Here is a 26,291-nt window from a genome sequence, read left to right on the forward strand (position 1 = left end):
CGAACTGTGCGAGATTGCGCGGTTCTGGGTGTGATAATACAAACATGTTTCTTACGAAAGGTGTATTTTAGAGTTAGCAAACCATAACTATTTCGTGAGGGTGGCAACCAGTTTTCATGGTGTATTGATGGGTAAGAGTGAGTGTTGGTGTGAACGTGCGACATATCGGATAAGAATCATGTGGCATGTTCATTATATGATTTCTATGGTTGCAAAAAGCGGTAATAGTAGAAGTTAGATCAGTGCATAATGCTGTAAATACAGAACAAGAGTCGAAAAGCTGTTGCGAAAAGTGCGTTTGCAATTGCTATAAGCACATTTTCTTGCAGAACAATAAGCTTTACGATGTCTGTCTGTGTAGTATTACTACAAACTAAAGCACAGTCTTTACTTGTGGCTTAAACAGTCAGTGGTAACACATAAACTTTGTTTTTGGGGCAATAACTATCGAAATTGTCTCAGGATACTTAATACACGGGAATTATTACCTTGAAGATGCCCAGTACAGCTGTCCTAAACCATCTCTTAATAATTCTTTGCTGCTTTTTTTTTTCATCGCTACTCTAAACGGCTATTGCACATCTCAATTTCTGACCGGTTTATACTTCCGTCTACGCTAAATCCAAGCCCTCCTGGAATCTGTATATTACGTACTGGTCTTGCTGGGTGAATCCCTTCGCATTCCATTAGGATGCGCTAAGTGTACGCTGGATGCCTCATGCCTCATCTAATTGCGAATATTTGCTTCTGTACGTTTTTGTCCATAGGCAACCAGCGCTAGCCTCAAATATCAAGGCGCTTTCCTCTGTGTTAACTTACAGATTTACCCTAACTATACTGGCTTCAGAAGCAGCAATTAAAGTACGACGTAAGGCATCAAGACAACCAGTAGGTAAGCTCTCCCAAGTAACGAAAGCCCTAAGAAACGATAAAGAATGAATGTGTCCAACTCAAGAGATCAGACAGAACTCGCAGAAGTGTCAAAACTGATCAGCAAGCAGAAAGGAAGGGATATTGAAAATTATAACTTAATATTACTGAGGAAATAGTAAAAAATGGACACTGTATGAACACAGTGAGAAGAGATCTTGGCCTAGGACAAGCCAAGATGTATGCACTAAAAGGTAAGTCGGGTATCATCATCACTAATTTTGATTATATAGTAAAAGCAGCTGAACAATTCTATACTGACCTTTACAGTACCCAGAGTAGCCACGCTACCTCCATTCGAAGTAGTAATGAACACGTTATAGAGGCTCCTTGTATAACTAGCGATGAAGTTGGAAGGCGGCTTGCAAGACAAACAGGAAAAAACAGGCAGGAGAAGGTGGAATAAGAGTCGATTTAATAAAAGATGGTGGATACATAATGCTTGAAAAACTTGCGACCCTCTATACGCATTCTTTTACGGCTTCGAGGGTTTCAGAGAACTGGAAGAATGCCAGCCTTATACTAATCCACGAAAACAAATCCACGTTAACAAATTAAAATTTTAGGCCCATTAGCTTACTTCTAGTATTGTATAAAATATTCACCAAGATAATTTTCAATAGAATAAGAGGAACACTTCAGTCGACCAAGAGAACAGGCAGGCTTCAGGAAAGGATACTCTACATTGAATCACATATGTGTTATCAATCAGGTAACCGAGAAATCTGCAGAGTACAATCAGGATCTCTAAATGGATTTCATAGATTATGAAACATGTAATTCAGTTGAAATACCAGCAGTCATAGAGGCATTACGGAATCTAGGAGTACAGGAAGCATACGTGAGTATCTTAGAAAATATCTACATTGATTCCACAGCTACCTCGATTCCCCACACACACAAAAAAAAAACTACAAAGACACCGCAAAAGAAAGGCTTCAGGCAAGGAGACAATCTCTGCAAGGCTATTTATTCACTGCATGCTTGGAAGAAGTATTCAAGCTATTAAACCGGTCAACGCTTAGGAGTGAAGATCACCGGCAAATACCTAAGAAACAATCGGCTTGCAGACAATGTCCTGTTCAGAAACACCGAAGACAAATTGCAACAAATTATTGAGGACCTTAACAGATAAAGCGTTAGAGTGGGGTTGAAGAATAATATCCAGAAGACAAAGACAATGCTGAAGAGCCGGGCAAGGGAACGAGAGTTCAGGATCGCCAGCGAGCCTCTAGAGTCTGTGAAGGAGTACGTTTACTTTGGTTAATTACTCACCGGGGACCCTCACCATGAGAAGGAAACTTACAGAAGAATAAAAATGGGTTGCTGTGCAGACGGCAGACATTGCCAGATTATGATTGGAAGTTTGCCACATCATTGAAAACAAACGTGTGCAATCAATGCATTCTACCCGTTCTAACATATGGGGCATAAACATCGAGGTCGACAAAGAAGCTCGAGAAAAAGTTAAGGAACACGCAAGGAGCGATGGAACGAATAATGCTTGGCGTAAGGTCAAGAGACAGGGAGAGAGCGGTGTGGATCAGAGCAAACGCGAATAGCCGATAATCTAATTGACATTACCCGCTGTGGTTGCTCAGTGGCTATGGTGTTGGGCTTCTGAGCACGAGGTCGCGGGATCGAATACCGGCCATGGCGGCCGCATTTCGATGGGGGTGAAATGCGAAAACACCCATATACTATAATTAAGAGCACGCTAAAGATCCCCAGGTGGTCGAAATTTCCGGAGTCCTCCACTACGGTGTGGCTCATAATCAGAAAGTGGGTTTGGCACGTAAAATCCCATAATTAAATCGAATTGACATTAAGAGAAAAGATTGGAGCTCAGTAGACCATGTATTGGCCATGGTGGACCATTACAGTTACAGAAGTGGTGCCAAGAGAAGGACAGAAAGCTAGGTGGGGTGATGAAATTAGGGAAATTCGCAGGCGCAAGTTGGACTGGTTGTCTTCCTGGACCCCTTTCTCTATTTTCTGCCCACGCTTTTTAGGTAAACATATTTCTGCACTTCAGCACGACCGGATCCATTACAGGCATAGGCAGAGGTACAAGATATATAGAGAAATTAGATTATGCAAGAGTGCTAGAAGGAAAATCGTTGATAGCATAACTGAGTAACTTAAGCAGGCTAGGAGGTGATTTGTCCCCGCCCCGTTTAAAAGGGGATGCCGATAAATCATCATCATCGTGAAACAGTGGCGGTAGGGACGCTTCCGGGGCACACATTGGGCTCTGTCATAGAGTGAACTAGAGAAAGCGGGCGAATAATGAACAGGGACGAAACCTTGTAGTATTAGCAGGCGACTAAATGACGAGCTGTAGAGAAAAGGACCAAGACTAGAACAGCATTTGCCGAAGGGTATAGACTTCCACGATATATGCCCTCGGATGCACATTGTGGTGTGCACGGTGCTGGAAGTACCTCTACGTTACCCCATTACCGTAGAAAGAGAAATTGTGGCCGCTAATGAGGCTATACGGAGAGCGAGTCGAGAAAAGGGTTTCGAGGTTGTGGAAGTAAACAGGGAAGTGAGAAGGTCTGGTGGTTTTGAACGAGACGGGATCCGCTCCAATTACACTTGGACAAATAGTCGGCGCGAGACTGGCTGGTCGCGCAGTTGCATGTCTTTTTTTGGGGGGGGTGGGGGTGGGGGGGGGGGCACGGATACTAGCAATGAAGAAGGTTACCTAGAGGAGCCTAAGACTAGCACCGCTGTCAACAACAGAAAAAAGATGAAAATCTGAAAGAAGAGAGCTCGCCATGCAATAGGCTACGCAAACATGCAGGGCGGCAGAATAAAGAAGTGATTATAAATTACGCAGCAGTTAAGTAGAGAACAAATAGGAACCTGTCCATCCGTCGATCATTTTCAGGCGAAAACCTTAAATGACTCGTTGCAGCAGGCTTTCGCATTCACGTGTTAAAGGAGTGTAAGATGCTGCCGAGCTTTTTCTGTCGGCTAGTGCATGGCGTGAGGCCCGGCCGCTTATGTATTTCCCTATATAACAGCCCTATAGTGCGCAATGCTACTTTTTCTGTGGCACTACTAGCTCTCGACGATTCTTTATTACTCTTTTTCTATGCTATCTTGGAAGAAAAATTGAACATGCACCTAGAAACCACCTACAGAACTCGCCCTTGGGTCTTGATTTGCAGTACGGTCATCCATTGTCGAACAACGTCTTAGTTGGTGCTTTTCAGCAAGTTTTCCGTCTTTGCTATTCTAGAGGTGCTTGCGATGACCCAGGTGAAAAATTTGGCACCGTAGCTTCGACCGTGCGTTATATTGCAGGCAGTGATAAAAGTGTACTGAGCTGTCTATGCCGTGCGCACATTGTTTGGATACATGTGCGAGAACCTTCGAATTTTCTAAGTTGTGACTACAATTCCTTTTAAGCGAAGCTTGTATTGCCTCCCTCGTGTCGGCATCGGTGTTGCCGTACGAAAAAGCTTAAGCCGCGCGAATACAAAAAACTGCTCGTCAGGCTGCGGATTCACACTACCGACCTCCGGTCTGTGAGACCACCACGCAAACCGGTTCAGCCTCTGTCCGTTCATGATACGCGCACTTTAAAGTTGGGTTTAACACGCATGAAGAAAGTAGACGCAGCGCAAGGCGCGAGCCAATCACAGGCGTGCCCTCGACCGCAGAGACGCGCTAATAGCCGCTCTCGCTGCTGCACTCCGTGCCCTGCTCGTCCAGTGCCCAGCCATCGACGGCAACGTTCGTCAAATGTCTAACGCGGCTCTCGCCGCGCAAGAAGCACTGCTTCATCACGACTAGGCGCCATTGCCGCGCCACATAAACGAAGGCCACCAACTTGCCCGCGCTCGCCGTTTTGGCCGCCGCCGCCGCGTCTTTTTCACCCTTCTTTCAATTCCCTCTCCATCTTGTGCAGTGTGGTTGAGGTGTCCTCATCTGAGAGACAGTTACTGCGCTGCACTTTACCCCATTTTTCCATCCCAAACCAAGAATCTCTATCTCTCCGGAGGAAGGAAAGGGTTTGTTCGCGTGTTCGCTCGCTTCGGGCGTCCGCCGTTTCCCGTCATTTCAGGCCTGGCAGTCAGGTGGAGGTGCCGCGTTTGGTTCGTTCTGCTGAAGAGCAGTCTGCCTTGAAGGAACGGCAGTGGGAGCGAGCCGCGCGTCATGCGTTCGGCCGATGAACAGGCGAAGTTTGATGAACGACGCCTTTGAAAGTATGTAGTCACTTTAAAAGACAGAAATTCAAACAAAAATATTTGGTGGCATTGCGCTTTGTGAAGGTGTCATGACCAGCGAAGCTGTTTACGAGGTACTTTAATGGCGAACTATCCATTGCCATGCGTAAAGCACCATATGCACATAAATGGACGGCGAGGCATGACTAGTCGCTCCTCCACGATGTTGAGCCTGGGAGGATGATGAAGCACCGGGGGCTATACACGCCCATCTATTGTTGCAAAACACGACACGACATCTTTTACTAATGAATCCCGGCACGTAGAACAAGCACGCACCTCACCGCACTCCGAATGCACACATTACTTCACCGTAGCCAAGGCGATCGTGCATTGGTCGACATATGGCAGTGCAGTAATGGTTGTGAGGTCACTCGAAAGCCACAAAGTGGTCACACACAACACAGGCCACCCAAAATTGGTTCCCCACAAATTCCCTCTGAAGCCTGGCCGCTGCTGCGGTGAAACATTCGAAGTTTGTGGGATCGAGGGCATATGGACGGTTACCATTTCTTTCCGCCTCGCGGTCCTGGCGAGCAGCACGCTTGCGGAACCACCACCGTCGCAGAACGGAAGGAAAGGAAAGGAGATACGCAAGGACTTGGAATGCTGACAAAGAGAGGGCGGTGTGAACGTAGACATAGCCGACGCGAGTGAAAGTGTAGCCTCTGCCCTTATACAAGCTTAATATCTGATGAGGGTTTTATTTCAACCTAAGACATTAAACTTATTTTTGCAAGTTGGCGGAGTGCTTAAGGCCTGCTTCACCTCCGCCGCGGGTAGGCCTGGTATAGCACTACCTTCTGAATCGGCCCGTGTATGGGGAGAAATTCTCGGTTTACACGGTTCGAGAGAGGCACGCAGCTTTTTCCCAGAACCTAGTCATATATAGCTTCGTTGTAAAATCAGATTCTTACACCAATCACTTCATTTTTTACAATGCACGTCAAATTTCACCCGTTAAAACTGCACGACGTTTTCATGGGCTTTGAGCACGCCCACATGCTTGCGCAATTCCGTTATCTCAGTGTCGCGCCGATTTATAATGTTTAGAATCTCAGCACGTTATATAACAAAGGGACATATGCACTGGCACAGCACAAAGTAACCTGCGAAGTTGGTTGCAGTGTGGCAGATGTAAGAGTCGTCATTTCCTAAGGATAAACTGCTCTATGTGCGCTCTCCCACAGCCTAAAAGTGTATAGACTATCTTATGTTTCATATATTGTAACGTAGACTGAAGACGAGTCTTACAAAATATGCGCTTCTCTTTAATGGCGGGCCAGAAGAAGAGCGTGAAGCGTACGCGCTTCGTCGTCTTCCATGGCGCCGGCCGTTGCGCGCGCCGTCCCGCGGTGCGGGAGCCCCACATCATTGTGTCAATTGTCCCCCATGCGTAAAGTGACCGTCTCGGTCGCGTGAAAAAGTTCTTCCAGCGACGACAACGAAGGGAGCTTCGCAGGTGCATCTCGGCGTTCACGTACGCGCATAGTAGGGTTTCATGCGCACTACATGAACAACTTCAGCGCGAGGACGACGACGGGGCGAACCGGGCTCAGAACTGCAGGGGACGACTTCGTAGGTCACGTCACTGAGGCGGTGCGTAACCTTGTAGGGACCAAAATACCGCCGGAGCAACTTTTCCGAGAGTCCACGGCGACGGACGGGCGTCCAGACCCACACGCTGGCGCCGGTATTGTAATGGACGTCGCGTCGACCCTGGTTGTATCGAAGGGTGTCGACATGCTGTTGGCTCCGGATACGATGCCGAGCAAGCTGGCGGGCTTCTTCAGCTCTTTGTACGAACTCTTCTACGTGTTCGCTGGTCGGGCTATTATCAGCCAGAGGTAGCATGGCGTCAAGTGTGGACGTGACGTGGCGGCCGTATACAAGCTCGAACGGCGTATACTGCGTAGTCTCCTGTACAGCAGTGTAATACGAGAAGGTCACATAGGGTAAAATCTCGTCCCACGTCTTGTGCTCTACGTCAATATAAACGGAGAGCATATCAGCCAGCGTTCTGTTCAGACCTTCCGTTAATCCATTGGTCTGAGGGTGATACGCAGTGCTCTTGCCGCAATAGCAATGGGTCAGCTGGAGAACGTCCTGCCTAAGTTCGGCTGTAAATGCTGTACCGCGGTTGGTGATGGCAACGGTCGGTGCACCATGTCGTAGGATGATGTGGCGTACAAAGAAGAACTTGGCAATTTCATATGAGTTTGCTTGCGGAATAGCTTCGGTTTCGGCATACCGAGTTAAGTAGTCGGTAGCGACGACTATCCATTTGTTGTGCGAAGAGATCACTTCGAATGGCCCAAGCAGATCCATTACTATTTGTCGGAACGGCGCTTGAGGAGGATCCACAGGGTGGAGAAAGCCAGCCGGTTTAACTGGTGGTTTCTTGCGGCGCTGACAATTGCGGTAGGTCTTCACGTACCATATCACAGAAGAATAAAGCCGGGGCCAGTAATACTTCTGTCGTTTTCTTGCTAATGTTTTAGCGAATCCCAGGTGTCCCGCGCATGGCTCATCACGGCAGGCTTGCAAAATGTCTTGGCGCAGTGTCGACAGCACGACAAGGAGGTACGTATTGGGACCGCTTCCTCAGTTTTTCCTGTAAAGGACGCTGTTGTGCAAGAGGTACGATGATAAGCCGCGCACGAGCGAGCGGGGTAAAACACCTGCAACTCCTTGAAGGTGCTCGATCAACGGCAGCAGCTCAGGGTCAGCGCACTGGTGCTCAACCATCTTTATAGCGTCAATAACGCCGACAAATGGCAAGTCATGGTCAGGTTCCGATGACATCGTAGGGAGTGGTGCCCGTGACAAATAGTCAGCGTCGCTGTGCTTCCTCCCAGATCGGTAGGCAACTGTTATGTCGTATTCTTGTAAGCGCAGGCTCCAACGGGCTAGTCTGTCTGAAGCATCCTTGAAGTTGGCAAGCCAGCACAGGGCGTGGTGACCGCTGACAGCCTTAAAAGTTCTACCGTACAAGTAGGGTCGGAATTTACCAATGGCCCACACAACCGCTAAGCATTCTTTTTGAGTGGTTGAGTAGTTCTTCTCAGCCTTGGCGAGACTGCGGCTTGCATAAGCAATGGGGCGTTCCGCACTAGCCACTGCATAAGAACTGCACCGAGACCCGTATTACTGGCGTCAGTATGGATTTCAGTGTGAGTGTCTTCGTCAAGATGAGCAAGTATCGGGGCCGATTGCGAAAGCTGGCGCAATTCATTGAACGACTGCTGCTGCTCGTCCACCCAAATGAAAGGCACATCGTCGCGTGTAAGCCGTGTCAGAGGCTCAGAAAGTCTCGAGAATCCCTCGACAAAGCGCCTATAATATGCGCACAAACCAAGGAAGCGTTGGACAGCCTTCTTGTCTGTGGGTGGCGAAAACTTGGCGACGGCAGCTAATTTGTCGGGGTCTGGAAGGACGCCTTTAGGACCAACGACATGGCCAAGAAATTTGAGCTCTTGGTATACGAGGCAGGTTTGCCATTTGAGTTCAGCAAGCACGGTATCCATCATCCGCTGAAAAGTGGCAGGTGCGGAACAAAGATCGAAGGGGAGAACTTTGAACTCATAAAGCCCATCAGGTGTCACAAACGCTGTTTTTTCACGATCCTGTTCATCAACTTCGATTTGCCAATACCCTGATTTAAGGTCCAACGAAGAAAAAAACTTGGCATGTTGTAGACGATCTAATGCGTCGTAGATGCGGGGCAATGGATAAACATCGCGCTTGGTGACACTGTTCAATTTCCTGTAATCTACACAGAACCGTAGTGTGTTATCTTTCTTTCTGACTAAAACTACAGGGGAGGCCCACGGGCTTGTGGACGGCTGGATCACGTCGTCTTGGAGCATCTCTTTCACCTGATGCTTGATCGCTTCCCTTTCCACTGGAGACACTATGTAAGGATGCTGACGAACAGGACGTGCAGACTCGTCCGTAATAATGTGGTGCTTTGTGATGGACGTGCCCCGTACTTTGGACGACATTGAAAAACAGTCCGCAAATTCATTCACGAGACTCAGTAGACGGTCTTTCTGATGGTCTGGCAGAGCAGCGTTAACGTGAATCAGTTCTTTTAGGCTGAGTAACTCAGATTGCTGAGACGATGCGACTTCCAATGTGGCAATGTCAGTGACATCAATGATTTCGCAAAGAAATTTACTATTGTCGTTCGTCGCGGTACATGCCGGCACTCGTTGCTAAAGTTTGTTAACAAAACGACTGAACATTTCTTTCGTACCTGAAGAAGCCCTCTGGCTGTGCAAATGTAGCGCTCAAGAAGCAGAGGGGATGTTGGCGTCAGCAATTCCTTCGGCGTCGTCTTCCATGTCGCATCGCGCAAGGGTAAGCACGCTGCTCTTGGGTGGCAACGTGACGTGATCGTCAGCTACGCGAAGCGCGATGTCACTGCCGTTGTCATTACTGTTCACTATGGCTTGCGTAGTAGCGAAGCTAACTCTGGACTCTTGCACATCGATGGTGGCACCGTTCGCCTGAAGGAAATCCATGCCGAGTATAAGGTCCTTTGAGCATTCAGGAAGAATGACGAAGTCGCCGATGTACATGAAGCCCTGAATGTTGACTCGTGCCGTGTACCGGCCTATCGGAGTTATGAGGTGCCCTCCTGCAGTACGAATTTGAGTTCCGGTCGATTGTGTCGAAACTTTGTTCAGTGTGCTGGCTGGCTAGATTCTGGCTCATAACAGACGTGTCCGCACCCGTGTCGACTAGCGCCGTGACTTCGTGGTCATCTATGGTAACTGGTACGTCGCAAGGTACTGACACCAAACTACACTGCTTTCTGTGCATCTCAATTACGTCATTTTGCGGTCGTCGTAATGGAGGATCTTTAGCGTTCGCAACGTCAGCGACCTCACCTCCGCAGATCGCTGGACTCAGTTTTCCCGGGAGACAGGGCTGGGTGAGCGACGCCTTGTTGCGCTCGGCCTAAGACGGGGCTGGAAGACCTGTAGCGGGCAGGTGACGGTGACAGGGGGTCACGGAATCGTGGGCCAAACGAACTCCTGGCGTCCGCGAGGTAGGCTTCAATGTCGAGTGGGCGTTCACTATTGCGTGGGCAAGGCGCATTCAGTGAAAATCCACGGAGCCCAGCTCGGCGGTAAGGACAGGCCCTGTAGAGGTGATCGGCTTCACCGCAATGAAAACAGAAGGGTGTCCGGTCTGCAGTGCGCCATACGTCGCTCTTGGGGGGTGGTCGTGTTTCAGCCATGAATGGCGTGCGGCGAGTCCTGAAGTCGGCAGTTGCTTGTTCAACGGCGCGCACACCATGAAAGTCCAGGACATCGCGCGCATCGTGAAAAGTCGGAGACAATGAACTTCGCGCAGCTTCCGCATGCGACATGCGAGGCCGTGGCTGCCGTACCTCGTGCTGTGGTGCCTCACTTCGCTCCGGGACTTGTACTGCCTGCCTGATTTCTTCCCGGACAACCTCAGCCAGAGCGAGACGCGGTACCGATACCGGAGCCACCTGAAGCTTTTGAAGCTCCTCTCGGACCACAAGCCTAATGAGCTCCCGCAAGGCGTCGGTATTGTCCAAGGGTATAGCGAGAGGCTCACGCGATAGGGTCGACACGTCGCGGTTGTACTGCCTTGTTCGTTACTGCAGTGCCTTTTCCATTGATATGGCTTCCGCGAGAGACGGTCTTTGATGGGTTGCGTCTTAGGCCACCGAATAACTCTTGGTTGACACCACGCATCAGGTTCCTGACCTTTTCTTCCGCCATGGATGGATCCACGCGTTGGAAAAGTCGGCACATATCTTCGACAGAGATTGCGACGCTTTCGTTCGGCCGCTGTACTCTCGCCTGAATTGCAGATTCAGCTCGCTCCTTGTGATCGAGGCTGGCGTATGTGCTGATTAGCTGGTGTCGGAATTCGTCCCATGTCGGTAAGGCCGCCTCACGGTTCTCAAATCATGTCCGCGCGTAGTCCTCGAGAGCAAAGTAGGCGTTGCGTAGCTTGTGCTCTGGAGTACAGCAGTTGAATTGTGCGACACGCTCAAAGTGATCGAGCCAGTCCCTCAACATCCTCGAAAGTGTCCCCATGGAAGGATGTGGGGATTCGCGGCTGGTTAAGGACGACCTCGGTCGGTGCCGTTGAGGAAGAAGACGAAACTGATGTACTCATCTTTCCGACTCTATTGGGTAGAGGCTCGTACTCAGGTGGCAGTCCCTGAAGTCGACGGCTTGTCCGCACGTGAACAGGAGTCAGCTCGACCGGACTTCGTACTGGGCTTGTAGACGGCATTCGATCTGGGTGTGGTAGCATGTACCCCGCACCTCCACCAGAAAAATGTACCGTAGATTGAAGACGAGTCTTATAAAATATACGCTTCTCTTTATTGGCGGGCCCCGAAAGCGGCAAGGAGCCTCGGAAGCCAAATGCTGTGGCTCAAAAAGTTGAAAGCTTGGATCAGAAATTAGCCATAGTTTTGTGCAAGTTAGATAGCTTTGATAAGAAAGTTGACAAGCAAAACGTAACGACGAAATCAATAGAGAGCTTCATGGAACTGCTGTCAAAAAAAGTATGATGAACTTTTTGCCAAAATCGGCTCCCAGGAAACTGAGATCTGTAAACTAAAGGCAAAAACCCAGGAACTTGAGAAACGGCTGGCTGAAAAGGATGCTGAAATTGCTCGCATAAGAGATAGCATTGAAATTGCCGAGCTGTACTCGCGCCGGAAGAATATTGAGATTCATGGCATTCCCGAATCACCAAAGGAAGATTTATTCCAGGCCTTGGTGAACCTTAGCAATAAACTTGACATTCGGGCGCCAGAACGACATTCCTTGGAAGCAGCGCACAGGTTGAAACCACGTCAAGGTAAAATCACTTCAATTATTGTCAGATTCACCGGCCAAGCAACCAAAGATCTCTGGATATCCAAAAAGAACACTCTCAGGGCTGAGGAAAAATTCCTGAATGATAATCTGACCAAAATCCAAGGACACTTATTTTGGCAGACTCGACAGCCGACGAAAGAGAAAGGGTACACATTTGTCTGGACAAAGAACGGCAAGGTGTTGGTCAGGAAGGAAGAAGGTTCTAATGTAATTAGTGTCAATAGCGTGGCTGATCTTGTAAAAATAAACTAATGGGGTCATTTGAATCCTTCAGCGAATGGGATAAGCATATCCTTGAAAGATTAAGGGAAGAAACACGAGCTAAAATTACTACACGTGAACATTCGTAGCCTGCAGAAAAATTGGGATCACTTGTGTGCGTATTTACAAACGATGCCTGATGTAGATGTCATTGCGCTGTCTGAAATTAACATTACAGCGGAAAGGTTAAGTTTGTATTGCCTCAGAGGCTACTCGCAATATGCCGTATGTCGGGAAAATAGGAAAGGTGGAGGTGTTTTGGTGTTTGTGAAAGATAGCTGGTTGTCATACAGTATTGAGGTAAAATTTGACAATGCCGAGCTGCTCAACTTGTCGATTAGTAAAGTAGACACTACGTACACTCTGTGTATTATCTATCGGCCGTCAAACTTGAATACACACAAATATATCGAGGAACTGCAGCTTTTAGTAAATAAGTATATGAACGAGAAACACCTGATTTTAGTAGGTGACATAGATATAGATATCTTCCAAGAGTCTCAAAGGACTGTAACTGATCACCTTAATTTGCTAGCTGAACATGGGTTATACAACGCAATAAATGAGTACACAAGAGAGGAATAATTGGGCTCAAAAATTTCCAAATCATGCACTGACCACATCATCCTTCGATTAACAAGCCAGCGGTATACATCCAGAGTCGTTAAGCACAAACTGGCTGACCATTATTTTTTCGTGTTAGCAAGTTTGTCTGAAAAACCAATAAAGAAAGGAAAGGCTTTGGTTACAAGAACTATTATCGATAATGCAAAAGTTGACACAAAAATTTAAAATACAAACTCGAGTGCACCCTTACCGCTTGATCACTTAACCATGTACAGTAGTCTTATTGAAACATTCAATAGGATTCACGAAGGTTCCACTAAAATAATAAAGGTGAAGAAGAGAAAGCCTGACAGTAAATGGATCACGCCAGATATCATACAATTGTGCTACCTTGAGGACAAAGCATGGCAGAAAAGCAAGAAAGAACCGCACGATGTTACGAAAAGAGCAGAATTTTTTTTAATTATGGGTTTTACGTGCCAAAACCACTTTCTGATTATGAGGCACGCCGTAGTGGAGGACTCCGGAAATTTCGACCACCTGGGGTTCTTTAACGTGCACCTAAATCTAAGTACACGGGTGTTTTCGCATTTCGCCCCCATCGAAATGCGGCCGCCGTGGCCGGGATTCGATCCCGCGACCTCGTGCTCAGCAGCCTAACACCATAGCCACTGAGCAACCGCGGCGGGTGAAAAGAGCAGAATACTGTTCACTAAGAAATCTGCTAACAGCAAAATTGCGACTTGCGAAACGAAGATACCTGTCACGAGAATTCTCGTTAAATAAAAACGATGTAAAGAAAACGTGGGCATTGGTAAACGACCTGATCGGCCGATAGAAACACGCATGCGTTGAAGACGTGATAAAAAAGAACTTCCCCAGAGTAGACACGAAAGTAATGTGTGATAAATTCAATGACACGTTCTTGCATGCGGCGGAAAAACGAAGAGCAACAAGTCGCGATGGGCACGCCGAATACAAGCTTAAACGCACATGCGCGAACACAGCCTTTCTGCCAGAAATATCTGAAATCTAATTATGGAATATCATCAAGGGTTTGAAGGAGTGGAACCCACCGGGTTTTTATAAGATTCGTAATCGAGACCTCCGTAGTAATTTTAAGGAACTAAAAGACGCAATATTAAAAATACTAAACGGAATATTTCAAACTGGAGATGTACCGAAAAGAATGAAAATCATTGTTGTAAGGCCAATATACAAGAACGGAAAAAAGAGTGACTGCGGAAATTACAGACCGACTTCTATCCTTTCAGCGCTTGCCCACATAATGGAAAAGCATGTAGCATCCGTGCTGCTGTCATTCTGTGATCGATTTTCACTGAACAATAATGCGAAATTTGGCTTCACACAGAATAAAAATACAACTTCCTTGTTAGATGAGCTTTCCGATTACATCAACAGCTCGATAGAAAATAACTGAGTGGTCCTGGCTTTAATGTTAGATCTAAGAAAAGCTTTCGATACCATATACCATAATATTATGATAAAAAAGTTGCAATATCTGAGTGTTCGGGGACACTTCATTAAGTTTTTTCAAGTTATCTTGCTGACAGATTTGAGTGTGTTAGGTTAGGAGGAACATATAGCAGTTTGGAGCCACTAAACTATGAAGTACCTCAGGGTAGTACGTTAGGATCCCTGCTTTTTTACATTTATGTTACAGACCTCAACCTTCTACCATTACATGATAAAATTTTCGGGTATGCGGACGACACTGCGATTACTATAGATGTTGCCAACATTGATACAGGGTTCAACTACAGAGTGATATTGTTAAATTATGTGATTGGTTTCAGGAAAATTATATTTTCATAAATAAAGGAAAAACAAAGCTAATTTGTTTTAAGAATCCCCACAAAGCTATCACAATTATTAGGAGGATTTTTTTTGTTTTGCATTTATCAGACTGTAATTCATGCTATTGCCTACCTTTGCCACTCGATTCAACTGTAAAGTATTTAGGTGTACATTTCGATCAATGTCTTAATTGGAATAGTCACGTTGAACACATATGTAAAAAGCTAAGATCAATTGCTGCCATGATGTATCACCTTCGAGGCAGAGCTCCATTTAAAGTAAAGCTTACTGTATTTCAGGCGCTAGCTGAATCTTTACTTATGTATGGCATTACATTATACGGCAATTGCTCTGAAAACAAAAAACAAGAAATTAATCGTGTAATTCGTAAAATAGTCAAGAGCACAACCTACGGTAAAGCGTTAGATAGCGCAGGTACAAGGGAAAAATACCAAGCCCTGGGTATACTACCAGTGAAAGAGCTATTTAATTATGTAGTTTTGAAGAATCACTACTTCAGCAAAGAATTCAGGGTTGCCGTAAAAAGAACGTGTCATTGCGACAAACTGAGAGGTACGTGAAACCACGTGTCTACACTCACTATGGAAAAAGAACCCGGAACTACTATGTCCCTGCAGTATTTAATCAATTGAGTGATGAATTACGTACAATAAACACGAAACGAAAAATGAATAAAGCGATCAGAAAATGGTGTGCAAGCTCAATAAACACTTAGTAGGTAAAGCCAGTTGACCCATATGGAATTGTTTACCGGCTTTGTTTTCAACTTTTGTTTATGTTCTTGCTTCGATACCTGTGTATAATTTTGAATTCAGCAGTTTGAAGAATTGAGTTGTAGTCCTGTAAGTGACTGGTGTATTTATGTATCGCTTTGATGGTTTGACTTTGTTTTGGCTTTGATGTTTTTCTTGACAACATTGTGTAATGAAAAAACAGGAACCCCAAATGGTTGTTACTTTTTTTTTCATGCACTGGACGGTGTTCAGTGTATATATGCGAGGGAATGTATTAATTGTGGTAATATGAATTTAATATGTTGTTTCACCAACTTCCTGGTCATTTTACAAACACTGCGTGCTTAGATTCACCAGCAAATTCACCCTGTAAAAAGAACTTTGGATAAATAAATGAATGAATGAAAAAGAAGAGCGTGAAGCGTACGCGCTTCGTCGTCTTCCATGGCGCCGGCCGTTGCGCGCTCCGTCCCGCGGTGCGGGAGCCCCAGAGCATTGCGTCAGTATGCAAGATTCGCTCGTTGATTATTTTTATATGCGCTGTAGCACAATACACATCATACAGGAATTTCAGTGCAGCTCACGTACGGAGACAAAGGCATGTTGACATGAGCACATCTTACATAGGAACTTGTTATAAGGCTGCGCTCGTGTCAACGTGTCCTGCCTTCGAGTTTCTGAGTAACCATCGCTTAATATTCAATACGAACACGTACCATCTGATTCAGCATGCTTTACTCTTATCGGCATCCTCCCATACGCTTCATCTGGCGAGGAAAATTCCGTGAAAGTTGCATATAGGGACAGGAAAAAGCGCCAGAGGCACTGGCGTGAGTAGGTGTACAATGTGCCGCGCTATAGAGGGCCCGGCGGTGCGACCGACAAATCTTTCACAAGAAAAGGCGCCTCTTCCACATTTTACAACGAAGCCGTAAAGGGCTAGTTTCCCCCGGATAGTGTCCGTGTGTAGACACAAAACGTGGGCCGATCTCGAAGAGAGTGCGATGCGGAGCCGACCCGCACGGAGGTGCAGTTCGCCATTAGGAGGAAGCTTTAGCGTGGGCCCAACTCCGACGCGGCCTATTCAAATAGATGTAAAACGCAAAAACGTTTTTCTGAGATAACCCCTGGACCGATTTTAATGAAATTTGCTGTATTTGAGAGAGAAAGCTAAATTCTAATGACTGCTGGAAACGGAATTTCGATTTAGGGCCTGAATTTGGTTAAAAAGTTTTTTTTTTAATTCCGAAGTTTGCAAAATGTAGAAGCACTAAGTTGATAAATTATTTGCTGTGCATAAAAAAACAGATATCGTGGTTTTGTAAATGGCAACCATTAGATCATTGCAGCGGACGAATCGGATATGCCATCTTATATACGGGAATTTCTGACGTGTACAAGAGGACCGCAAAAGCTGTATTTTTATATTACTGCATTTTTTTATCTTCATGTGTGACATATCAACTGTGTCCACTTTAGATGTACTATTAGATGCAAATCACAGAATTGTGAGAGCATCTGTTGTTGCTGAGTTACAGAGTTGTAAACGTGATAGTTTTGTTTTCTGAAAATGTTGGATGTTTCTCAATGTTTAATAAAAAATTGACGACCGGAATCGAAAATTAGGAACCAACAGTCACTATATCTTAAAGTTGTCTTTTAAATGCAACAAATCGCATCAAATTTGGTGCAGTGGTCGCTGAGAAAAACTATTTCTCCTTTTACATGTATTTTGATAGGAGCACGCGAGCTAAAGCTTCTTCTTAAGGTGCCCTCATACACAACTTCGCTGGTCATCCTTCTTCACAAAGTGGAAGGGCATATTTTTGAGCATGTTTGTAGAGTGAACATGCAACGGGAAGTTTTGGAGGCAATGTAATGTAATGTGTGATGCGTTTATGTTTTAATTATACATAATACCGTTTTGTGATCGACGTCACCCCTCCCCCAGTAGCCTTCCATGCACAAACTGTTTCTTTCGGCTGTATCGACTTGCCCTTTGTCTAGCTAGTTAGTTGGATAAGTAAGTTATGTTTGCTTAGGTAGTTCAGTGTGATAGTTATTAGCTGATTAGTTAGTAATTTAATTATATTTGCTTAGATATTATAGTTAGGCTGGTAACTAGTGAGCGTTATCGTTATTTCAGTTCTGTAACTTAGTTAATCATTTCGTTAGATTTATTTAGAAAACTAATTGACGAGTCAATAAGTTTTGTTCGTTATTTTGTCTTTTATTTGTTTAGTTGGTGTATTAGTTAGTTATGTAAATAGCTCATTGGTTGAGTTAGCCCTGTTATTGTAGTTTATTAGGTTAGTTTTTATTGAGTTTAGCTAGTTAACGTAGTTGTTAGATGAGTTTGGTTAGTTAGTTATTACTTTCATCCTTAGTTTAGTAGTTACCTATTTGTTTGGCTAGTTCTTCAGTTGGTTAGCGTTGTTAGTTTAGTCCAAGTGTACAACTTTAATTATGAATTTGGCCGCTCCTGGCGAACGCAGTTGAACCTGGAAGTGAAAGGCGTTGTAGTTATTTCGATATTCGCGCTTAAGTATCTGAACACTGCAGAGAAAAAGGGCGGAGATTTGCACGTTGTGTCGACAACATTCCCACGGCGGTACACGCAGTCGACCCTGTGGCGTCCGTTCGGCGTCTGCTCCAGTCCAGCTTCTCCTTGCGGCAGTGCCTAGGTGCGCCCACTGCTGGCGCCTCTCCCGTAGCGTTACGCGAATGTTTCATGACCAGTGAAGGACCCCGTTCTCACGCTTACCTCAGATATTTTACCCTAGTGCGAATCATTCTGTATCTTCAGTGGGCCACTACGTAGCGAGACCTCGGAGCGAGTGTCACGGAACGCACAGACGATGTCAAAAAGGGGCGCTGTGGACCTTTCAATTGTCGCGCCAGCGTGCTGGGGTCTTTGCACTCTTACCATTTACCGCTTGATGACGTTCACTTATAACAACAACGCGAGATAGCATGAACGGTCAGCTACTCTCGCACAAAGAGAGGAGCGTCTTGGTCGCAGTCGCCACTCACGCGGTAATCCGCCCTGCGACGTCTCCGGCGGTGTGGGTGTCGAACCACGCGACCTCCTGGTGGAGGATGGCGCGCATGAAGTAATAGCGGATGCGGGACGACTGCTTGGTGGCCGACATGCCGAGGCTACCCACGATGACGACATTGCTGAGAAGCATGGCGAGGCCCACGAGGGCCATGTGACCAGCGATCTCCTTGGCCTCGCTCTGGAAACGGCCGATGGTCAGCCTGCGCAGCGCAAGATGACGATGCTTCGATCACATAACGGCATGTCCCAGCTGAAAACGGCATGCCTGTCTTAATTATTTCGCGCAATGCTCTTTCAGAGCAGCCTGGAGGCCTTGCGAAATTCTCGGAACTCTAGCGTTTATAAATGATCCCACTTCCGGTATAAAGCAGTTGTAGCAATAGCTATTGCTGTACTGCATGAAATAAAGCTCACAGTTCCTCCAGATGTACTGGGCAGGGTAAGTCAGTCAGGATGACAACACAGACGGCATTCTATTTTAGCTGCATTCTTTTTACAGATTACACGGTGCGCGCAAATCATGGTATCATCGCTATAGCCCCAGGAAAACCCTCATGTCTCTTGAATTGGTCCAGAGCAGTTCCTGCAGTAGGGTGACTTGTAAACCTACCACTAGGCGTTGTTGCAAATAAGCACGCTATCTAGCACGCCGCACACATTTCTACTAGGTAATATAGTCGTGCTGTGTCGTAAAGCTGTTCTTTTGCGGAATTTTCCTTAATCTATGCAAAAAGATACAATGAGTGCTGCAATAAGCAAGCATTGCGCGAAATAACGTAAGAAGGAGAGTGGAACAGTAGTACTTCGTCCTATCATAAACGCAAAAATAGGGTATCTTTGCAAGAGTGGTAACACATCTCAAACGTCGCCACATTGTCTGCAAGTGGCGCCACATCTTACCGAATGACAAAGCTAATTCTTCATTCGCGTCAAGAGTGCGAAGATCTGCCTCAACACTGTTCCTGCACTTGCATATAACTAGTTAACATAACAGTCGTTGCATTGTTAAAAAAAAATGCAGCGCCGATCAGTGGAGCCGGTATGACGTGTACCAGCTGGCGTTCAAAACGCGGCCGCCCAAAACCAAAAGGTGTTAATCCCATCCGCTTGGTGCGCTGCAGTCAATTCGTCCGCTGGGCTCTATGGGAATGTCCACTCTTGTTGAATTTCTTTCTCTGTGGAGAAAGTGTAAGAGTATGGTTCATGAGTAATACGCAGAAAACAAAGCTAATACTGAATAGCCTTGCAAAAAAAAAAACTGGAATTATGATCGACAGTCAGCCTCTGGAGTCTGTGCCGGACTATGCTATACTATTACATCACGAAAGAGGCTCACATCCGATCTTACATTCCTGACTAAATTGTTCTTCAGAATTTCCAGCCCAGAAATAACTATCATGAAACATAACACTCACAGCGCATGTCTTTTATCCCTAATCTTCTGAGACTATTAAATATTGAAAGTGCAAAACAAAATTTGAAAGAGGCTTAAAATTCTCCTTTAACAGTTGAACGAGATATCAATCGAAGACCCCTGACTACTTTTCATGCTTTCCGGCAACTTCAGCTTATGTAACCGTAACGTTTACAGGGAAACGCTGGCGGCGAACTTCATGCACGAAAACAAGCTTTTCGGTACAAACGCGGCCTCTTGCGTGGGTCGAGCTCCTGGTATTATTTCGCACTTTTAATATTTCAGTCTGAGATGAGCTAACATAGAAGATATGCGCTGTCAGCGTATTTTCTTTTTCATTACATTTGTTTGTGGGCTGCCGTTCTCAAAATTCTAAGGAATAACTTTGTAAAGAATGAAACACAAGGTATGAGCAACTTTGGTGGTAGGGCAGTGGTTGGGTTCGGAATTTGGTTCGACATTCCTTTTGCCGACGCGACGTTCGACGCGGGGCGCGGGACGCCGACTATGGAGCCGCATTTTCTGCGACGCGGGCCTATAACGGTATCGCGTTAAAATCATGCAGTGATGTGGAAAAAAAAACGCCAGGGGGTGCCGAGTAGTGCGGACGCGCAAACATCGGCACCTGCTTCTTCAAATGATTTTGGTGAATTTTTTGACAAATCCTGGAAAGTTGTGCATCATTCGACGCAGTATGTAGCAAGGAACCAGCCCATACTGGACTCTTGTCGATACGTGAGCTTTTCGACAATTTGACAGACTTTGAACTACCGACCAAGGTGTTCGTCGGCTCACCCTACCGGACGCAGCCCAGCGTCGGCGCGGCGTCCGTTGTAAGCCACGGCCTACTCGGCCTTGTGGGGCGAAATGCCTGAAGTCGAAATGGTGGAAGGGGTCGAGATCTACCCCGCCGAAGCAAATTGCCCGGGCTGGACCACAACAGTGGGCAGAAACAAGAAGGCTCGACCGGAGACGCCGAAGTCGACGGCCAGCACGGAGACGCACAATGGCGGGAAAAGTGGCCGCCGCACGGCCACCTGACAGAGCGCGATGAAGCAGATCGTGAACGCCTCAAGACTCCCAAAAATGCCTTGGGACCATACACGCATCATCGCCAGACCAAGAGGAGGCCTCGACGTTAATAAAGTCAGTACGATTCGATTAGCCCAAGCTGGCCATGGCGGCGGCCTTAGCTCCGGACGAAGTGGGTGAAGACATCATCTGCCCCAACGCTGCTCAGAACATTCTGGTCGTTTCTACGCCGGTGAGGAAGAACGCGTGTGCCTACGCGTCCGTTCAGCAGATACACCTCAGGGAAGGCAAGTACGACGTGGCAGCTTATTTAGCCGCCTCGGACAACACATGCAAGGGAGTCGTTCGCCGGGTCGACGCCGACTTCAGCGATGCTCAGCTGTGGGCAATGATTGTCAACCATCGGAACCCGAAAGCGCCCGAGGTGAGATGGATCAAGACTACTACGACGATGGTGGTGCTCTTCGAAGGTATGAGAGTGCCGAACTACGTCATGTGTGGCGCGGGCATGCTGCCCTGCACGCTATACAGAAGACAAGTGGAAGTGTGTTACAACTGTCGCGATTTGGGACATCGAGCTGATGTGTGCCCAAACCCAAGCAGGAAGAAATGCAGGGGATGCGGTGTAGCCTCCCCTGCCGAAGATCATCAGTGCACGCTAAAGTGTTCCATCTGCGGGGGTCCTCACCTCACTGCGGACCGCAAGTGCAAGCAGCGATTCCAGCTGCCCTACATAGTATGACAAAGACGACGACGGCGCAGGCGCGCCAAGATGTCACAGGCGGCCAGGAAGTTCGTTCACGTGACTCCAGTTTGACAAGCGCGCCTGGACGTGCGCGTTCGCTGACTCCAGCGGATCGTCAACGCAGCCTCTCCAAAGGGCGCCCCCGGTCTCGCTTCAGGGACCGCTCCCACTCCAGAGGACCTTCCCGCTCCAAGGAGCGTTCCCAATCCCGGGCGCGCATCCAGGAAAGACCTGTACCCTCATGGGCGGACCGAGTCAAGCCCAAGACTGAGAAGGCGCCAAAAAAGGTAACGCAGGTAACATTGCCAGAGCATAGGCAAGACCCCCGAGTAACACAGCCCACTGCAAGAAAACGCTAACCTCAAGGCAGAAATTCAAGAGATGAAGGCCGATTTCGAGGCCTTTCGGCAAGCAAACCTACAACAAAGGCAAGAGTCCTCTTCGGCAAACGGAGAAGCGCAGGCGCGTACAGCTAAACGTAGGGCCACGTCCTCGCAGGAGGCAGCCGAAGAAACTGCCACGACAGAGGCAGCGATGCAACGCTCGCTGGGCCGTTTGCAAAAATCCGTTAATGAATTGATCAAGGGCAATCAAATGCTGCTCTTTCGAGTACAAGTTGTAGAAAACGTGCAAACGAAGAGCGCTGAACCAGTGAGTATGGAAGTCGCTCCAGCGGCAGCTAGAGAAGCTACAGGTAGCGTCCTAGAGAACCTCTCAAGCCTTAACAATGGCGGGCCACACTAAAGAATTTATCATATGGCAGTGGAACTGCGCCAGTTTTCAGAGGCGAAAGGCCCCACTGCAGCAATTTATCGCGACACAGTCGAACAAACCACATGCTATCTTACTACAGGAAACTAGAACTGAAATTTCGTCATTTACAGGTTAGCGGGCTATCTCGGCAACCGGAGAGGGCAAACTCAGCCTGGCTGTCCTAGTTGCAAAGAAGTACCCCTTTCAAGAGCACAAATTGCAGTTGGGCAACACGAGGGTGGAGGTAATCTTTATCAAAATCATTCCCAGCAGCTGGCTTAAAAACAGCGTTTTCATTTTAAACATTTACAGTTCCCCGAGAGACCGTCACCAGGCATTCTTGTCCATTATAGCCAAGGTGGCGGCGAAAGCAAGGAATGCTCCACTTGTGGTAGCTGGAGTCTTTGACGCGGCGCATCAGGCGTGGGGTTATGTGAGACACTCCCCTAAAAGAATAAATCTACTTCAAGCGGTTACAAACTGCTCATTAGAGCTAGTTACGGAACCACAGTTTCCCACGCGCATCGGCAATTCCGTCTCACGGGACACCCCGCCGGATCTGGCCTTCGTTAAGAATGCCGCCTCTGTTAGTTGGCACTTTAACAAGCAAGAAAACCTTGGAAGTGACCATTTTATTGTGGAGATTTCTCTGGAAGTTGCAGCCGCCCCCCTTAGGGCGTTCACCGTAGTAGACTGGGACGCCTTCCGTAAACGCCGGGGAGAGGACTTGGAGGAGTACGAGTCTTTCGAAGGCCCCTTAAGGAGAATAAAGAATACGTCAAGGCTGTTACTAAAAGAACAGTCGAAACTGATTTAAAAGTAAACAGGATGGATGAGCACTTGGCCCACCTGGTAGAGGCCAAAAAATCCTTACTTGCCAGATGGCAAACGCAGAGGCTCAATCGGAGGCTGCGTAAGAAAGTAGCGACATTAAATCGTGAAATCGAAGCGTATTGCCAAGAGTTGAGCAAGCAGCAATGGAACGAGGTTTGCTCGGCAGTTGACGGACAGATGCGTACGGGAGGCAAATGGAACCTCCTGAAGCAACTGTTAGTTGACTCCCAATCGAAAAGCAATCAGGCCCTAGCTGTTGATAGAATAATTCATGTTAAAGGAAAGGGGCTAACAGATGTAGACATACTTCAGAGACTAAAGGACAGGTATCTCCCCGTAGGCCCCACGGGGAACGAGGATTACCGAGAGTATACAGGCGAACCCATAGAGGAGCTTGATGCCCCGGTGACTAAATCGGAAATCAGAAAGGTGCTACACGAGCTAAACGGCCGCTCGGCGCCCGGGCCGGATGGCATCTCCAACAGACTCCTGCGTAACCTCGATGAGAAATCAATTGAGAAGCTTACGGAACAGATCAACCGCACGTGGGAAACTAGCAGGATACCACAGGACTCGAAAACGGCCTCTGTTGTCCTTATCCCGAAAGCAGGTAAAACACTGAAACCAGAGAGCCTTAGACCAATCTCGCTCACGTCCTGTGTGGGCAAGGTGGCTGAGCACGTATTCCATGAGAGAGTAACGAGATACATCGAGGAACGAGAACTGTTTCCGTATAATATGGTAGGCTTCAGGCCCTCTCTATCCGCGCAAGACATCATGCTTCTCATCAAAAGGCAGGTAATCAACGTGAACACCAGGGATATTAGAGGCATTTTTAGCGTTAGATCTCGCCAAAGCCTTTGACACCATCCCACACAGGTTCATTCTGGAATCCATCTCGCACTTAAACTTGGGGAAACGCTTTCACGCTTACGTCAGCTCTTTCTTAAGGGACCGGAAAGCCACTACTAAAATTGGTCAACTAAGATCCAACGAGTTCAAGTTAGGGGCTAAGGGCACTCCGCAGGGTGCAGTAATATCACCCCTCCTTTTCAATATAACGATGAAAGGCCTCTCGGAAAGACTGGCTAGGGTCGAGGGCGCGAATCATGCGCTCTATGCGGACGACATCACCGTTTGGAGTGGTGGGGGGTCCGAGGGGGCCGTGGAGCGTGCCCTTCAGGAGGCCTTGGATATTACGGAAGAGTACTTAAAAGGGACGAGACTGTCTCTCATCATCAAACTCAGAACTACTGCGTTATAGACCGGATCGCAGGGGCAAGAGGCACTCCACGCCTCTCGAACCGATTCCTATTAACCTATACGCAGAATCTGGTCAGACGATCCCTAGAGTCGAATCGGTCAGAATTCTAGGTCTGATCCTAAATGCGAAGGGAAGCAACAGTCAAACTGTTGTCCGCGTCAAGGCGAAAATGGAAAACATGCTCCGAAGAATCACAAGAGCCTCGAACCGCAGAGGCGGCTTCAGTGAGAGCAATCTCCTTAGGCTGTATCATGTGTTCCTCACGAGTCACATAAACTACGTAGCATCGGCGCTTAACTGGTCCCGCTCGGAGTAGGCCAAAATTGATGCGCTGAGGAGAAAAACCATTAAATGCATACTGGGAATTCCCACTAACACCAGCACGGGGAAGCTCCTCCAATTATGGGTTCACAATACCCTGACGGAGGTAATCGAAGCACAAAGAACGGCACAAACCGTTCGCCTCTCGTCTTCGAAGGCAGGCAGAAGCATATTAATGTCCGCAGGTCTAGCCCCCTTCGCAGTCGGCGAGAATGTCATCATGCCCTCTCACACCGTTAGAGCAACCTTTCAAGTTAGCCCTTTCCCTCGGATTGTACACCCCCAATATAATGCAGCTAGACGCAAGGCACGAGCCCACTCTCTCATTCACTTTACGCACAAAAACCTGCAATTAACCACCTATGTAGGTGCTGCCCAGTATGGGCGCACAGGTTCATTTGTAGCTGTTGTAGCTGATCCTCATGAGAAAATTCCTAATGCAGCCTCGGTAAGACACACCACGGTAGCGGCAGCTGAACAGGCTGCCATTGCGCTAGCTATGGATGACCCCTCGCGGCCTTACATCTACACTGACTCGAGATCAGCCATACGAGCCTTTCTATCTGGCCTAATCTCGAATGAAGCGGCGGCTATAATCAAGCAAAGACCGCCTGATGCTGTTCACACTATCGCACGGTTCCAGGCGCGCATGGGATCCAATGTACATTCCAGCAAACCCAACCCGAATGAGCTAGTTCATGACCAGGCGCGAGGTCTAACATTCCGCAATGGTCCTGATACGCTAAGCAGTCGGGATTGTGAGCATAACTCTGATCCTCTACTCTCTTTTAATGAAATAGTTAAGCACTATCAGCTTGGGGGCAGGCAATTCCCGCTGCCACACCCACAGCTAACTAGACCTCAATCTTCCACGTTGAGATTTTTACAAATGGGATCTTTCCCTTCGAGAGGAAAGTTTAGCCGCTTTGCTCCGGAGGTCAACCCACACTGCCTCGAGTGCAACGAAGAGTATTGCTCGTTAGCACACATGCTCTGGCAATGCTCTGCGTTACAAAACGCATCTTTTAATAAACAAGAGGACTGGGAAGAGGCCCTTAAAAGCGGCGATCCCCAGGACCAACTAAGGGCTGTCAAAAGGGCCCGCCAACTGGCGGAGGACCATGGTCTCCCGGCCCCAAAATGGGAGCGGCCCGCAACTACGACTTAGTAGTTCCTTAGGACCTTAATAAAGTTTGTGGACTTACTGACTGAGTGATGTGGAAGCTCAGAATGTCAAAATAATGCCCCCAAATACGTCTGTAGCCAGACGCAATGAACACACGTCAATGAAGGCTACTTTGATTTCATAATACGGGTGCCAATAACATCATTTAAGGCATTGTACTTGGCCAATGGAAGTAAGATTGGCTCTTAATGGAGTTTTAAGGATTACGTAATGAAGTGGCCAAGGCTT

General features: G+C 47.4%; 1 protein-coding gene and 1 pseudogene across 2 annotated transcripts in view; one reads left to right on the forward strand and one right to left on the reverse strand.

Annotated features, from left to right (window-relative positions):
• LOC135911067 (phosphatidylcholine translocator ABCB4-like) overlaps window positions 1-26,291 on the reverse strand; it is a 350,943-nt gene that overhangs the window by 285,545 nt on the left and 39,107 nt on the right. For both annotated transcript variants that reach the window (XM_065443154.1, XM_070532589.1), the window contains exon 6: window positions 18,487-18,714. In XM_065443154.1, coding sequence (XP_065299226.1) covers window positions 18,487-18,714 — 228 coding nt within the window. The remainder of the gene's footprint in view (window positions 1-18,486; window positions 18,715-26,291) is intronic.
• LOC135911078 (U2 spliceosomal RNA) lies at window positions 5,812-5,993 on the forward strand (annotated as a pseudogene).

Source organism: Dermacentor albipictus, chromosome 1 (genome assembly GCF_038994185.2).
Source record: "Dermacentor albipictus isolate Rhodes 1998 colony chromosome 1, USDA_Dalb.pri_finalv2, whole genome shotgun sequence".
In the NCBI taxonomy this organism is placed as follows: domain Eukaryota; kingdom Metazoa; phylum Arthropoda; class Arachnida; order Ixodida; family Ixodidae; genus Dermacentor; species Dermacentor albipictus.